The sequence below is a fragment of the Hypanus sabinus genome, chromosome 12 (assembly GCF_030144855.1).
Source record: "Hypanus sabinus isolate sHypSab1 chromosome 12, sHypSab1.hap1, whole genome shotgun sequence".
NCBI classification, from domain to species: Eukaryota; Metazoa; Chordata; class Chondrichthyes; order Myliobatiformes; family Dasyatidae; genus Hypanus; species Hypanus sabinus.
The window spans coordinates 45,715,137-45,731,581 of record NC_082717.1 but is presented as its reverse complement, the minus strand read 5'-3'; the positions used below and the strand labels follow the sequence as shown (position 1 = coordinate 45,731,581).

Sequence of the window (16,445 nt, the reverse complement as noted above, 5' to 3'; positions counted from 1 at the left end):
GATAAAGTTAAGAAACTGCAAGAGTAAAAATACACTAATGGGAGTAATATACAGGCTGCCAAACAATAGCCAGGATGTGGGCTTCAAATTACAGGGGGAGATAGGACAGGCATGTAAATAGATTAAAGTAATGTTGCAATAGTCATAGGGGATTTCAATATGCAGATAGGTTGGAAAAATCAGGTTGATGCTGCAACCCGAGAGAGGGAATTTGTAGAATGCCTACAAAATAGTTTTTTAAGAGAAACTTGTGTTTGAGCCCTTTAGTGAAAAGGCAATTCTGGTTAGGGTATTGTGTAATGAACCAGATTTGATTTGAGAACTTAAGGTACAAGAACCTTTAAGAGACAGTGATAATATGATAGAATAAACCTTGAAGCTTGAGAGGGAAAAGCTGAAGTCCGATGTGCCATTATTACAATTACGTACAGAGGCATGAGAGACAAGCGAACCAAACTTGAATGGAAAAGGACACTTATCTAGGATGATGACAGAACAGCAAAGGCGAGAGCTTCTGGGGGCAATTCAGAAAGTGCTAGGTAGATAAATACTAAAGGTAAAGAAGTATTTTAAAGGGAGGATGAGGCAATCATGGCTGACAAGGAAAGTCACAGCATAAAAGGAAATCTGAGGATACATATAATATAGCAAAAACTAGTGGGAAGTTAGAGAATTAGAAGGATTTTTAAAACCAATGGAGGACAACTAAAAAAAGCCATAAAATGAGTAAAGATAACATATGAAGGTACACTAGCCAATAATATAAAAGATGATACCAAATTTTTTTCAGATATGTAGAAGCGAGGATGGATATTTTCAGCTGGAGAGGTAGTAATGGGGGACAAGGAAATGGCAGACAAATTTAATCAGTATTTTGCATCAGCCTTCACTCTGGAAGACACAAAATTCGAGTGTGGCAAGGGGCAGAAGTGAGTGTTGTTGTTATTATTAGGGAAGCTGGAAGGTCTGGAGGAAGTTAACTCACCTGCTCCAGACTGACTGTACACCAGGGTTCTGAAAGAGTTAGCTGAAGAGATTGTGGAGGCATTGATACTGATTTTTCAGGAATCACAATACATGCGATGGACAGGAAAATTGCAAATGTCACTCCACTCTTTAAGAAGGAAGGGAGGCAGAAGAAAGGAAATTATAGGCCAGTTCGTCTGCCTTCAGTAGTGGGGAAGATGTTGTAGTCCATCATTAAGGATGAACTTTCGGGGTACCTGCAGGTACATAAATAAAATAGGCCGAAGTCAGCATGGTTTGCTTCAGAGGAAACCTGTTGGAATTCTTCAACAAAATAGCAGGTAGGATAGGCAAAGGAGAGTCAATGGATGTTGCTTACTTCGACTGCCAAGCTGCTGCACATGAAGCTGCTTAAGAAGATACGGGCCAAAGGTATTACAGGAAAAATATTAGCACGGATAGAAAATTGGCTGACGGGCAGGATGCAAAGAGTGGGAATAAAGGGGATCTTTTCTGGTTGCCTGCCAGTGACTTCTGGTGTTTTGCAGGGGGTCAGTATTGGGAACACTTCTTTCACGTTATATGTCAATGACTTGGATGATGAAATTGATGACATTGTGGCCAAGTTTGAGGATGATGCAAAGACAGGAGAAGAGGCAGGTAGTGTCGAGGAAGCAGGGAGTTTGCCAAAGGACTTAGACAGATGAGGAGAATGGGCAAAGGAGTGGCAGATGGAATATAGTGTTGGTAAGTGCCTGGTCATGAAATTTAGGTCAAGACTTTTTTTTAAACAGAGAGAAAGTTCAAAAATCAGATGTAAAAATGAACTTGAGAGTCTTTGTGCAGGATTCCCTAAAAGTTAACTTGCAGGTTGAGTCAATGGTGAGGAAGACAAATGCAAAGTTAGCATTCGAGAAGACTAGAATATAAAAGCAATGTAATGCTGAGGCTTTATAAGACATTGGTCAAAGTCAAGGTACATTTTATTATAGAAGTATGTGTAAATTAATCAACCTTGAGATTCGTCTGCTTACAGGCAGCAGCCAGAAAAGAAGATACTGAAAAGATCCCAGTTTTAAAAAAGACCAACACCCAAATCATACCAAGGAAAAAAATCAAATCGTGCCAACAATAAAGCAAGCATCTGAGTCCATAGACCCGAAGCTGTGAGCAGCAGAAACAGGCCCATAGTTTCAGTCCATTACACGGAGGCAAATTGCAGTGAAGGTCGCAGACACCCCAATCTGAGCAGACCGCACTTGGAGTATTTTGAGAAATTTTGGTCTCCTTATCTAAGAAAAGATTTGCTCGTGTTGGAGTTGGTCTAGAGTAGGTTCACGAGAATGAATCAGGGAATGAAGGGGTTAACATATGAGGAGCATTTTTTAGGCTCTGACACTGTACTCACAGGAGTTGAGAAGAATGAGAGGGGATCTCATCCAAACCTATCAAATATAGAACGGCCTACATAGAGTGGATGTGCAGAGGATGACTGTAGTGGGTACATCTAAGACCAGAGGACACAGCCTCAGAATAGAGGGATGAACAGAGATGAGGAGGAATTTCTTTAGCCAGAGGGAAGTTAGTCTATGGATTCCATTGCCACAGACTGCTGTGGAGGCCGTCCCTTTGCATACTTACAGCAGTGGCTGATAGATTCTTGATTATTAAGGGTGTCAAAGTTACAGGAAGAAGGCAGGAGAATGGAGTTGAGAGGGAAATGGATCAGCCATGATGGAATTACGGAACAGAATCGGGGGGCCAGAATCACCTAATTCTGCTATAACGTCGTATAGTTATTCCCTCAGGACTCCATCAAAATGTCAGTCTGGATTGTGAAGATAACTTGTACTTCAGTGTTTTTAACATAGGAAAAAATTCCAAGACACTTCACACAGGAAAATTATGAAACAAGGAACCTGAGGGATCTTGATTAGGTGAATGTTGAGTAGATATTTCCTCCTGTGGTTGAATCTAGAACTAGTCATCACTGTCTAAAAGTAAGGAGTCACCCATTTAATAAGATTAAGTGAATGTTTTTCTCTCAGAATATCATGACTCTTTGGAACTCTTCCTCAAAAGGTGTTGAAAAGAATCTTTAAAAGTCGTAGGTAGATAGAGTCTTTGTAATCATGGGTGTGGACTGTGGTGTACAAGAGAGAAATGTGTAGTTTAGGTTGCAAACTGAGCAGTAATACATTGTATAGTACCAGAACAGGCTTGAGGAACTGAGTGAGTCATACATTTGTCCCCAAATCCATAAGAAGTGAATCATAGAAAGTTTAGTCAAAGACCTAGATTTTGAGATACCTTGAACATAACAAGAGGTGCAAAAAAGTTTAAAAAGGATATTACAGAGCTTTGCACAGTTGTACATAGCCTGCAGCCCTGTGAGTGTTTTGGTCCATTTGGTAAAATCCAGTTCAGTGAGTGTACTCATCACTTTCATACCTGCATCTATTACTTAGCCAGAAGTGACTTCTGCTTATATATGATAGAGTAGATGGTTCAAGAGTAGTAATGGCAGTGGTGGACTGGAGCTAAATTTCATCACCATGTGTGAAAGCAGACATGATGTTCAGATGATAATTTTGGGAGACGCTATGCAGCTGGGAAAATGAGGGAGCCCAAATTAGGTTCCTATGGGGCATTAAAGGTAATAATGTGCATATGCAGTGGTAATCAAGGTGATCCTTTCTGTGTAACTGGATATATAAGAATTGAACCATGGAGTTAAATATATACACAGATGTAACACTGCTCAAGCTATCAACTGCACGTCTTATCTCACCAGTGTGATGCAACAGGCACTTCATTAGACCAATTAATTGGCTTCTGAGCTTTAAGCACCCAATCATTAGACACACATTTGCTGGGCTTCATCGTTCACTTTGCAAGGTACTGCTATCAATGGAAAGTAAGGCTAAACTCGTATGCTCAATTCTCCAAACCACTTTCACTGTTAGAGATACTCTACCAGCAGCAGAGTTTTGTTTATAGCTTCAGCTTCTCTAATGATTAATGAATTGCCATTAGCATTGGAAAATGTAGAACTTACGTTCTCAAAGTATTATCTATTTAATCCTTTGCCTATAAAATCTATTTCCTGGAAAATGCTGCAAATAAGATTTAAACTGTAAATTATCTCTGAAAAAGATGACCAAGTCCCAGTTATGATCAGTTTTACTTCATTGAAATGGCTTTTCTATATCTGTGATCGTCATTGGACGGTGGCATTAAGGATAATAATATACACTGGTTTCTGGTGAATTGGGACTCATCTGGACCAGTACACTTTCACCCAATTAAGTGGCTGCACCAATTAGCCCAAAGTTTCATGGAAATAGTTTAAAAAGTATATAAAAAAGATAAACTGAGTAGCAAATTATGTATTTAAATGAAATACTGAACAAATTAAACACTACCAATAGTACTACAATACTACAAAGCTGTGCATTAGTTCCAAAGAGTTATCAATGGAAGGATTCACCCAGTGTGTACACATGAACAAAATCAACACAGACACCTCTTGCAGAAAATGAACTGCCTTCATTCAATGCAATCAATGATTGAATGCTTTAATTCTTCATTTTCATTGTACCATTCAAGATGACTGTCAATAGATTCTTCCAAATTCTTCGTATTCCTAACGTCTTGAAGTATTGAAATCATTTCATTTTCACTCTAAGCCTGAATGCTTGAAGCTTCAGTAAGCAAAATGGTTTTGAATTATAATTATTTATTCAGCAGGAATAATTATCGAGAGCAATCAATAACAAAAATCACTGCTTTTTGAACACAAATCACATAGCTGAAGCTATTTTAAAAAAGCTCACTCTAGGCAGGATGTAGCATCTGCCAGCCACACAGCTGCACGTGACTGACGCTAGTTAGAAACTGTTCCGCAAGTCTCCTCTCCGAATTAAGTGGCATAAGGTCCTGAAGAAACGATGGGAGTCCTGGCTTTTGTCTCAATTAGATTTGTTCCTTAAGAACGGTCCCACATAAGTGACTGCCCCATTTGATCAATGGGCCAAGTAACCGGAATCCACTATATAACTAAAATTGCCCAATCAAACTCATGCAGGACTAGAAAGTCAGCAGCAGTGCATTCCTTCATTCAAAAATTCTACTCCAATCCAGACTCAGATCAATGGTTTTGTAATAATATTCAAATAAATGGAAGAACAGTATTTGAAAACCAAATCCAGCTTATGTTAATTCATATTCAAAACTGATTATGCTGTGATCATAACTATTATTTTGCTTATCTGCCAATAAAGGGAAGACAAAGCAAAATTCCAAATATCATTAACATTAAGGACGATACGGATTTAGTTTGCTTTTTGAGAAATTCATGCTTCAAGTGGTTGTAATATTATTAAACTTGCTTCCTGATATTCCAGAATTTCCTGTGCATTTCACTGTACAGAGTGAGAACACCACATGCTAATTGCAATCCCATGAAAGTTAGTCTCCAGCCCTCATCTAAACAAGGCAGCAATGGATCACAGGGTTGCTCAGGTTTGTTGGATGGTCAGTTTATAAATGCTTATGGACTACTGAGACTAGAGACCAGAAAGCAGAAAAATCAGTACTCATGGAAATAAGCAGTGCTGGAAGTATTCAAAAACTCAAGAAGCATCTGTGGAATGAAGTTAACATTTCTAGTTTGCAACCCTTTATCCAAACTGGGAATGCTGAGTGCTTCCAGTATTTTCTAATTTTTTTTTTCAGATTTCCATTTCGATTTTGTTACCTGGCGGCTAAATTTAAAAAGTGGTCCTCAGCAATTGAAATAAGAAGAAAGATAACAAGAAGTCAACACTGGTTTCCTGTTTTACAAAGTTACTTGAAAGAAAGATAGAGGGAAAAAAGAAAATGAGTGCAGGAGCATGAATGTAACTGCAAGTACACAGGTAGGTACAGCAAGCATCTTTATGATCAAAAGGTCACACACACTCTGTAGGTTCAAAAAGAAACTGTACTGTTCATAAAGAAGGCAAAATGTATTAGAGGCAACACACACAAAATGCTGGAGGAACTCAGCAGGTCAGGCAGTATCCAGGAAAATGAACAATCAGTTGACATTTCGGGACAAGACCCTTCTTCAGGACTGGAAAGGAAGGGGGAAAGGTGCCTGAATATAAAGGTGGGGGAAGGGGAAGGAGTATAGCTAGAAAGTGATAGGTGAAGCCAGATGGGATGGAAAGGTCAGGAAAGGAAAGAATCTGACAGGAGAGGAGATGTATTAGAATGTGTTAGATTTCCAGTTGTTAGCATTCTGCCTATATACACATCTGATTGCTGTTGGTTGAGAACAACGGGTTGATTTCATACCAATGACAAGCTTAAATATGATGTTTGGAACCTGTAGTATTGACCTAGAATTTGTAACCACAAGAGATTCTGTAGATGCTGGAAATCTAAAGCACAACACACAAGTTGCTGGAGGAACTTGGGTCAGGCAGCACCAACAGAAATGAATATTAAACACATCGGTCTAGAATTTAGCCTGGAGATAGGCTACATTATGGTTTCTTAAATTTCATTCAGATAATTCAACTGTAGAGCATTTTTCAGTGGGTTTTCTGGATTAAGGGACCTTTTAAATGTGTGGCTTAATTCAAATGGCCGAAGCTGGCATGAGTAGGTATATGTCATGGTGGATGAAGAGTTTTGGATTGCTGGAGAAGCAGAGCCTTGGACTGTGGTGTACAATAGTTGTTTGCAAGGATAGGCCTACCATCAAGCAGATCCTAGTTAAATGGCAGAAGGCATGCTGGGTGGGGTAAAGTTGGAACAGAGCAAGAAAAACAGATGATTAAGTAGACAGCTGTCAAACCAAGAGGGTCATTTGCAGGTCAGCATGAGGTACCAATTCTTCCAGCCTCCAGAAATGATGCAAATATATATTTACATCATGAATTCACCTCAACCTTTCCCCTTGAAGCCAACCCATTTCAAAGCCAGAGAAATGCACCTAGCAGTAGCTAAACATAGAACAACAGCTGAATTAAAACTAGGCAGCCTTATTATAATAACTTAAGAGCAACATGCTTCTCATGAGTGGAGCAGCCACAACCCCAGGGCAACCTGATGGAAGAAGGCTTGGCACAGCTTCCACTCCCTTTCCAAACTGTGAAGATTTTACCTTCTGCCACAACATCAACTCAAACACTTTGGGATTTAAAATTCAGCCAGAAGTGTCAGCTTCAGTCTTCACTAATACTTATCCACGGTCAAATCTCCAACTCCGTTGCCATCAGAGATGATGCAAATGAACGGGAAGGGAATTTGGTGACTACATTGTAAAATAGTTGAATTAAAATTCAGTTTATGGTATTCATTTCAGAGAACAAAACAGTTCTGCCACCATGAATAATGGAAGGCAGCAATTCTGCAATTAGACACTGACCTTGCACGGCTAAACCAGCTAGCCTGATGCCTTGCTCCAACGTACAAGGAAGTCGCCCGTCAAGCACATCTTTCTTTACTTGAAGGTAATACTGATACCTGAAATTATGAAAACACAATATCACTGTCAAGTGCTGATTGTCCTTTGAGAAACTAAAAATAACTCAATAACTGTTTTTATTTTGGTTTTTCTCGGCTAGTTCTTTAATACAAATCATCACATTAGAGCAATTATTAGCATGAGGCAAGAAAGTACAGGAGGAGGAAACAGTTGAGTCAGTGTTCTCCCTGTGGAACTATTCGAAGAGTATGACAAGAAGTCTTCAAGATGTATTACCTAAAGAAGTGGCAAATATTTTGAGGACAAACACGAGGAAATCTGTAGATGCTGGAAATTCAAGCAACACATACAAAATGCTGGTGGAACGCAGCAGGCCAGGCAGCACCTATAGGAAGACATACAGTCAATATTTCAGGCTGAGACCCTTCGTCAGGACTAACTGAAAGAAGAGATAGTAAAAGATTTGAAAGTGGGAGGGGGGGGGGATCCGAAATGATAGGAGAAGCCAGGAGGGGGAGGGATGAAGCGAAGAGCTGGAAAGTTGATTGGCAAAAGGAATACGAGGCTAGAGAAGGGAGAAGATCACGGGATGGGAGGCCTAGGGAGAAAGAAGGGGGGAGGGGAACACCAGAGGGAGATGGAGAACAGGCATTTTGAGGGTTAATTTTCATTCCCTAACCATCTTAATCTATCTGTCTACCCACAAAGCTAAACAGTAAGTCTTATTTTGGAAGAAAGCCTGAAGAATTGGTTGCTGCCCTCAATATAGATCATAACACAAAGGAAACAGCCAGTGATGCTTGTGCTTAATGTGCACGCTGCCCAGGGATACTGGCTGACAAGAGTTCTAATTTTAAGTTATATTTACTAGTAAGGAGATCTTCATACAATATTGACGGAATCTCTTTTCCACAAAGAGCTATGTAGAAATTTGCATCAGCTGTTGTTTTACTGTGAACCATTAGTACATTTATGGTTATGTTGATGGTAACATGCCAAGATCATATAATGAGCTACCATGTTGCTATAACACATTTACCAGGTTGTCGCTGAACAATGCTGTCAATATGGAAAGCTGCTTTCACTGATTGTTGCTACCAAGAGTGATTACATGTACTACAGACTGACACTTGAACATCAACTGTTTTCCAACCACACAACACTAACACTATAAATACTGCATATCTCCAGAATTTTCACGACACGACTACTTTCTATTAATTGAAACCCACACAGGCAGAGATTCTTCCTAGCTAATGAAAATAAAGTATATTTCTACATACTTAATGGATATTATCGACTGCGTATTAATCCACCTGGAAATGCGGTGAAAATAAGCACCACCACCCTCATTTTCACCTAACAGCTGACTCTTATGAAAAGATAGGGAATTTAATGTATTAGTAAACTTCCAAATTCATTTAAAAAATTAGGCAACTCAGTGAGTATAACTCAAAAATAATGGTGCTGTGCCTATTAAAACAGAATTAATGAGAACGGGCTTGTCCAGCGTCATCGTCAGGGATAGAGGACTGCATTGACTAATCCGTCAGTGCATATAAGCAAGCATGGAAATGGGCTCACCTTGTAGATCACCCCAAAGTTCAGGCATCCATAGACAGGACTCCTTACAGTGACCTCACTGCAACTTACTGCAAGGTAGACCCAACTGCATCCTGGTAGTGTCTTGATCAAAAAGCATACCTCCTGTTCTCAGCAGCCTGTTAAAGTCCCTTTGACCCCTAATTCTTGCAGCAGCACAAGTCCTCAAGAGCTGACTGAATGCTGATTGTATTCCATGTTCGTCCCTGCAAGAGCCACGTGTACAGGCTATGACTGTGAGGCCAGGTGATGGATTATTGGAATAAGAGTGTAGCATTAGACAGAGATTAGGCTTTGCAAATCTTGCAACTAATGGTCTCAATCTTCATGGATTAGAATGACAAAGAATACTACGTTAGCACCATTAAAACGCAGTGAAGCAAATTCTGAACCATAGGTTCCATTACCTTAAGGGCTCCGTGGAAATAGTAGGATCTAGGGCGGCATTAACTTGGGTGATGCAGCAAAATAAAAGTGACGAGGGAGCAAGATTTAGAAAGTGAGGAGGTGATCGTTGAACTTACTCCGATAGTCAAAATTAGAGTGAATGAAAGGATGACAATGACGGATTTCAGGATGAGAAAAAGAATTCTTAAGTGAATAATCTGATGGATATTGAAATGGTCTTTTCAAATTGCATCTCTATAGCAAATTTCAGAAAGTTTATGTTTCATTCAGCTGTAAAATATAGTTCAAAATACACAGAAATACCACTTTCTTTTCCTCAAAGAACGTTAGGAAATTCAATGACTATAAAGAGTAAGTTTGGAAGTAGCCAGAATTTAAGTCAGTGTACATAAGGCAAATGCTCACCAAAACATAACCGTGAATGATTCTGTTGTTGAGATAGGACATGATTTGGAGTTTCTCGCCTTAAATGGATATGTTTGCACTTGGAGTTGTTTATTCAATACTATGTAAATATTGCACATTTGGTTAAATTGCCTTCTTGAAACTTGCATTAATAATACATTTCCACAAGCATTATTGGTATTTTTTTAAAAGAAGAAAATATCCCTTCCATATCTCAGAATGAATAACCTTACAATAGTTTTAAAAATAAGTGCAGCAAAAGTCCTGTGTTCAGACTTAAAGATTTGGAGGCAGTGACAGTCTGATGCAAAGAAGTGAGTTGCCAAGTTCCATCTCACACAACACCAATGCAATAAAATGACTCTACAATAGCGCCCAAAGATCTTCTCTCCATGAGCTTCCGCCTGGGTGAAGTTTGTAAATTGTATTGTGTGTGGTGATTAGCAGACAGAGGGTTAGGATTGGGGATATCCAACAGCAAGTGGGGAGAATGCTGCAGCATGGATGGCTCCAGTGAGCAGAGTTCAATCTTAACTTCACCGGCTGACTGAATAAAGCTGGCATGTTCTCACTGTGAAGGGTAACTCCCCCTCCATTTTCCTCTCACATTCCAAAAAGGTGCTGGAAAATCAACTGGCCACTGTCAATTACCCTTCAGTGTAGCTGGGCAGTGGAAAAATCAAGGGGTAGCTGAAGTACATGAGAGAGAAAATAGATTATGGAGGTGAGGGATGGGACCTGTACCAGAGAATCAATGGGTACAATTGTCAAATTATTCTAACTCCTTCCATGTTTTAAGGAAATATAATAAACTGATAATAGTACACAGATATCCATACATTCACACATCATATGTGTGCAAAAAAGGTAACTAGTTTGCAGGAAAACCTTTTTGAATAGACAAAAGCAATCTCAACTTTTGAAGACAATCTAGACCACAAATTTCAAAAGAATTGGATTTATATAACCTCTTTTAGCAAAGAATAAACCTCAAACCGTATAGAAAGCATCCTACCCAGATGCATCATAGCTTAGTTTTGCAATTGTTCTGTCCGAGACCACAGGGAACTGCAGAGTTGTGAATGTAGCCCAGTTTATCACACAAATCAACACCCCTCCCCCAACCTACATTAACAGTGTCTACACTTGCTGCTGCTGTGTGGAAAGAAGCTAACGTGTTCAAAGACCCTCTCTCACCCGGTCATTTTCTCTTCTCCCCAGTTCAATCAGATAGAAGATACAAAACCATGAGAATACATGACCAGGCCCAAGGACAACTTCTATCCCACTATTATCAGATTATTGAGTGGATCTCTTCCACGCTAAAGAACTCTCAGTCTGCCCATCGTGTCCACCTGCACAGCACTTTCTTTTGTAATTAAAACACTATATTCTGCATTCTAGCCCCCCCATTCTTTTTTACAACCTCAAAGTAATTATGTAAGAGCCTACTCTGGATCTTTCCATTGCAACCTGCTGATGGGACATCAGCCACCTTGACTTCACCATCCCTCTCTCCATTTCCAACCTCACTCCTCTCAAACACATTGCTCTCCACTCTCTCAGCACTAATCCTAGCCTCACCATCAAACCTGTAGATAAGGGGTGTGTTGTAGTAGTCTGGCAGACTGACCTCTACTTTGCTGAGGCTCGGGAACAACTGTCACACACCTCCTCTTTATTACCCTGCAAACAGGACCCCACTAAGGAGCACCAGGCCATTATCATCCACAGCAACATCAACCTCATTAACTCTGGGATCTCCCAACCAATGCCACCAGTCTCATAGTTCCCTTATCCCACACCTCCCATTTCTACCTCCTTCCCATAATCCCCAAACCTGCCTGACCAGGTAAATCCATTGTTTCTTCTTGCTCCTGCCCCACTGAACTTATATCTGCATACCTCGAATCTGTTTTGTCTCCCTGGTTCAGTTCCTTCCTAGCCACATCCGTGACATTTCACATGCTCTAGATCGTTTTAATGATTCAAATTCCCTAACCCTGATCACCTTATTTTCACAATGGACGTCCAGTCCCTAGGCTCCTTCATCCTCACCAGGAGGTCTCAAAGCTCTCTGTTTCTTTCTGGACACCAGACCCAACCAGTTCCACTCCACCATCACTCTGCTCCATCTGGTGGAATTTGTCCTCACTCTCAATAATTTCTCCTTCAGCTCCTCCCACTTCCTTCAAACAAAAGGTGTAGCCACTGGGCACTCACATGGGTCCCAGCTATGCCTGCCTGTTTGTTGGCCAGGTGGAACAGTCTATCACTCCCCAACTTTTCCTACGCTACATAGACAACTGCACTGGTGTTGCTTCCTGCCAAACTTGTCGACTTTATCAACCTGTCTCCAACTCCCACCTTACCCTCAAATTTACCTGGCCCATTTCTGACAACAGCCTCCCCTTTCTGGATCACACCGTCTCTGCCTCTGGAGATGTCTCTTATAAACTCACTGACTCTCACAGCTACCTAGACTACACCTCTTCCTACCCTGTTACTTGTAAAAATGCCATCCTCTTCTCTCAATTCCTCTGTTTCCACTGCATCCGTTCTCAGGATAAGGCTTTTCATTCCATAACTGAGGAGTTGTCCTCTTCCTTCGAAGTAAGGGGCTTCCCTTCCTCCACCAACAACGCTGCCCTCAATTGCATCTCCTTCATTATGCACACATCTGCCCTCACCCCATCCTCCCGCCACCCAGCAGGGACAGAGTTCCTCTTGTCCTCACCGACCACCCCCCCAGCCTCTGTGTCCAGCACTTAATTCTCCATAACTTCCACCATCCCTAGCGAGATCCCTCCACCAAGCACATCTTTCCCTCCCCCCACTTTCTGATTTCCACAGGGACGCAACTCCCTTGTCTATTTGTCCTTCCCCACTGACCTCCCTCCCAGCATTTATCCTTGCGAGTGGAACAAGTGCTACTTCCGCCCCTGCACCTCCTCACTCACTCACTACCATTCAGGGCCCCAAGCAGACCTTCCAGGTGAGGTGACACTTCACCTGTGACTCCATTGGGGTCATCTACTGTATCCGGTGCTTCTGGCGTGTCCTCCTGCATGTCAGTGAGACCTGATGCAGATTGGGAAACTGCTTTGCCAAGCATATATGCTGCGTCCGGCAGAAAAAGCAGGATCTCCCAGTGGCCACCCATTTTAATTCCACTTCCCACTCTGATATGTCCATCCATGGCCCCTTGTACTGTTGTGATGAGGCCACACTCAGATTGGAGGAACACCTTATATTCCATCTGAGTATCCTCCAACCTGATGGCATGAGCATCGATTTCCTGAACTTCCACTAATACCCCTGCCCCTCTCCTTCACCATTCCCCATCCCCTTTCCCCTCTGACCGTATCTCCTTGCCTGCCCATCGCCTCCTTCTGGTGCTCCTCCCCCTTTTCTTTCTTCCATGGCCTTCCGTTCTCTCCTATCAGACTCCCCCTTCTCCAGCCCTGTATCTCTTTCACTAATCAAATTCCCAGCTCTTTAATTCACCCTCCCTCCTCCCAGTTTCACCTCTCACCTACTCCCCCTTTCTTACTCCGACTCCCCATTCCCCCCCCCCCCCAAGTCCTGATGAAGGGTCACGGCCCGTCGACTGTACTCTTTTCCATCGATGCTGCCTGGACTGCTGAGTTTCTCCAGCATTCTGCGTATGTTGCTTGTAAATATGTAAAGGTTGATTTGACCGGATGGCATGCAACGAAAACTTTTCACTATATTTTGCTGCATGTAACTATAATAAACAGCTACCAATTACAGAAGAGTCAATATGAAAAAGTGGGACATACCAAAGGTATGGGCGAATACATAGGATGCACTAGGGTTAAGGAATTCAGGGTAAGGGAAGAAATTTACAAGAGATTTGGTATGATGAAACCATGGATGAGGTACAGTGTATTTAATCAATGAGTTCGATGTATCTTGGAAGTGAATGAGTGAGAGAGTTGGTGTTATGGGTACAGAATTTTGACAGCAGGTTTGTCTTTCCATTGTCACAGTGGAGGTAAATTTTAGCTCAATGTGACATAACACTTGATGGCCATTCCATTGTACAAATCAAAATTCTTTGATTTAACTCAAAATTCACTGGCCATCTTTTTCAAGTTTAGTTTAATATATGAAATACTGATTATTGTAACTGATTCCTAAATCCCTAATTATAAAACTAATATCCCTCTGCAGTCTTTTGAAGCAGATTGAAATTTGTTAAGTTATTATTCCCTTTAAAACCAAGTCAAAAGTATTCATAAAAGTCATCATAAGTGACAGTAAGCAAAGTATTTAAAATGTACAACAAGCATTCCCCCAAACAATGCCCTGGTGTTAGAACTGTTAATCAGAATCTTGGTTTAAGGAAGATGTCCTTGGCTAATGTTTACATACATGACGGACAGAGATTGCGATAACATGCCTGAACCCAGCCGTAATTACAAAGCTCTCTTTAAACTCCTCATATGGCAAACAGATGAAGAGTCAATAGCTGGGAGGATCCTCATTCTTGTGCTACACGGTAAAGTGCCCTTCGACTTTATTAATCTGCAGCTATCAGCTCTTTAATCTTGTACTTCTAATATAATTTAAATTGTTCATTGGACATAAACCAATATTCAAAATAATATAACCTTATAAGGTTATACCAGTGTTTCCTTTAACTGAATACACTTATTTTTAAAACTGACTTTCGACAGTGTCACTAAGTACTTCTTTAAACCATTAAGCTCTGTTAGAGGAAAGAATGATCCTATCATAGATTGTTCTTAAGGATTTCGAAGCAACTGGCTTATGCAGAAATAACAGGTAGCACCCCAGGTGGTTTGGAACAGTTTAGCTTCAAATGATAAGTGTCACAGAGACAGAGGAGTATAACACAGAACTAGGCCCTTCGACCCATCTAGTCCATGCTAAAATCTTTTAAACTGCCTACTCCCAATGACCTGCATAGGGACCTTGGTCCTCCATAATCCTACAATCTATGTACATCCAAACTTCTCTTAACGTTGAAATCGAGCTTGAATCCACCACTTGTGTATTTAAATATTCAAATCCGAATCCAGAAAAACTAACAGCAGCTGAACCTCCTGCTGTCAACAAAAGGAGTGCAATCTGACAGAACCAATTTGCCGTATTTTAAAATATAATATTCCTGTGCCTTCTGTCAAAGGACCAGTTAACTATTTTTCCAATCATCTCTAGATAGAAGGAGGAAGATTTTAAATCCCTCTACAAAATTTTCACTCCAATACAAAACTGTCAACAGTCACTGCTTCAAATTTTAAGTTTAAAATATTCTAAGACTCAGTGTGATTATAATGCATCAACAAGTACTGGCAGCTAATTTAGGATGTTAATTCAATGCTAGATTCCTCCTACACTTTCTGAACTGTTACAGTGTCTTCTGGAACCATGGCTGAATAATACCAATCTACACTATTTACTAAAATTAATATGACACAAATATTTTAAACAGGACGGAATGCATTTTATATTATACATTGTACTATTTGGAACTTGAAAAGATATCACTATTTATTTCAAAATTATTTACTTTAAATATGCTTGTTATATCAGTTTATTTAATTAGAACTTAAAGATTTCTGCATTTCATGGACTCAAACTTCAAAAGTTAATTTATCATTATATTTTTGCAACGAGTTTTCTATTCCCTCAGAAAATGCAAATTTCTGCCCATGCAATTTATGTTAAAATTATAATCTTTCAGCATGAATATGAGAGATTGAATGCTGTACAATACATGTTTTACACAGCAACTGTGCACAATAATTGTGTCCTGAGCAAAGCTTCCTCGGGATAAGACCATAAGACATAGGAGTAGAATTAAGTCATTTGGCCCATCGAGTTAGAGTTGCCATTTCATCATGGCTTATTTATACATCCCTCTATACCCCACTTTAAGATGGTAATGCACATTGGAAAATTAGGTTTACTGTCCACTGCCCTGAAGATATAGTTAACGGCAAGATGGCACTGGTGAAACTCAGCGACACTATTACAGCTTGGGGTATCAGAGGTCGGAGTTCAATTCCGACACTATCTGACACATCATCCCCATGGAATGCATGGGTTTTCTCCAGGTGATCCCAGATTCCTCCCATAGCCCAAAGATGCACTGTTTAGTAGGTTAATTACTCATTGTAAATTGTGCTGTAAACAGGCTAGGGTTAATAGGGCATTTCTGGGCGGTGTGGTTCGAAATATTCCATGCTCCATCTCAATCAATCTACTAATAAATAAATAATGCCCCACTCAGTCACGAGAATCACTGACTGCTGAAAATGAAGCAGCATTTCTGGATGGTATTGAGAATGCAGAGAACATGCATTGAGAGCACGCAGAAGCTCTGTATAATCGATCGGTGTGCACCACTTGACAGACTGCTGTCTGCTCCTTTCTTCCTTATCTGTGGTTCCCACTGGCCACCTCAGCACATACAAAACTACAGGTTATCAAATCCTTGCTCCTGAGACTTCCTGAGAACACAATTTATAACAATAAAATGGTGCTTCACAAGAAGTATGACTGTTTTTGCACACTTATGCAGCACTAATGTGCA

General features: G+C 40.5%; 1 protein-coding gene across 1 annotated transcript in view; it reads right to left on the bottom strand.

Annotated features, from left to right (window-relative positions):
• The window catches only part of LOC132402834 (tyrosine-protein phosphatase non-receptor type 14-like), a 248,338-nt gene that overhangs the window by 73,810 nt on the left and 158,083 nt on the right, over nt 1-16,445 (bottom strand). Inside the window, exon 4 of the mRNA XM_059985852.1 lies at nt 7,385-7,482. Within this exon, the coding sequence (XP_059841835.1) occupies nt 7,385-7,482 (98 nt within the window). The remainder of the gene's footprint in view (nt 1-7,384; nt 7,483-16,445) is intronic.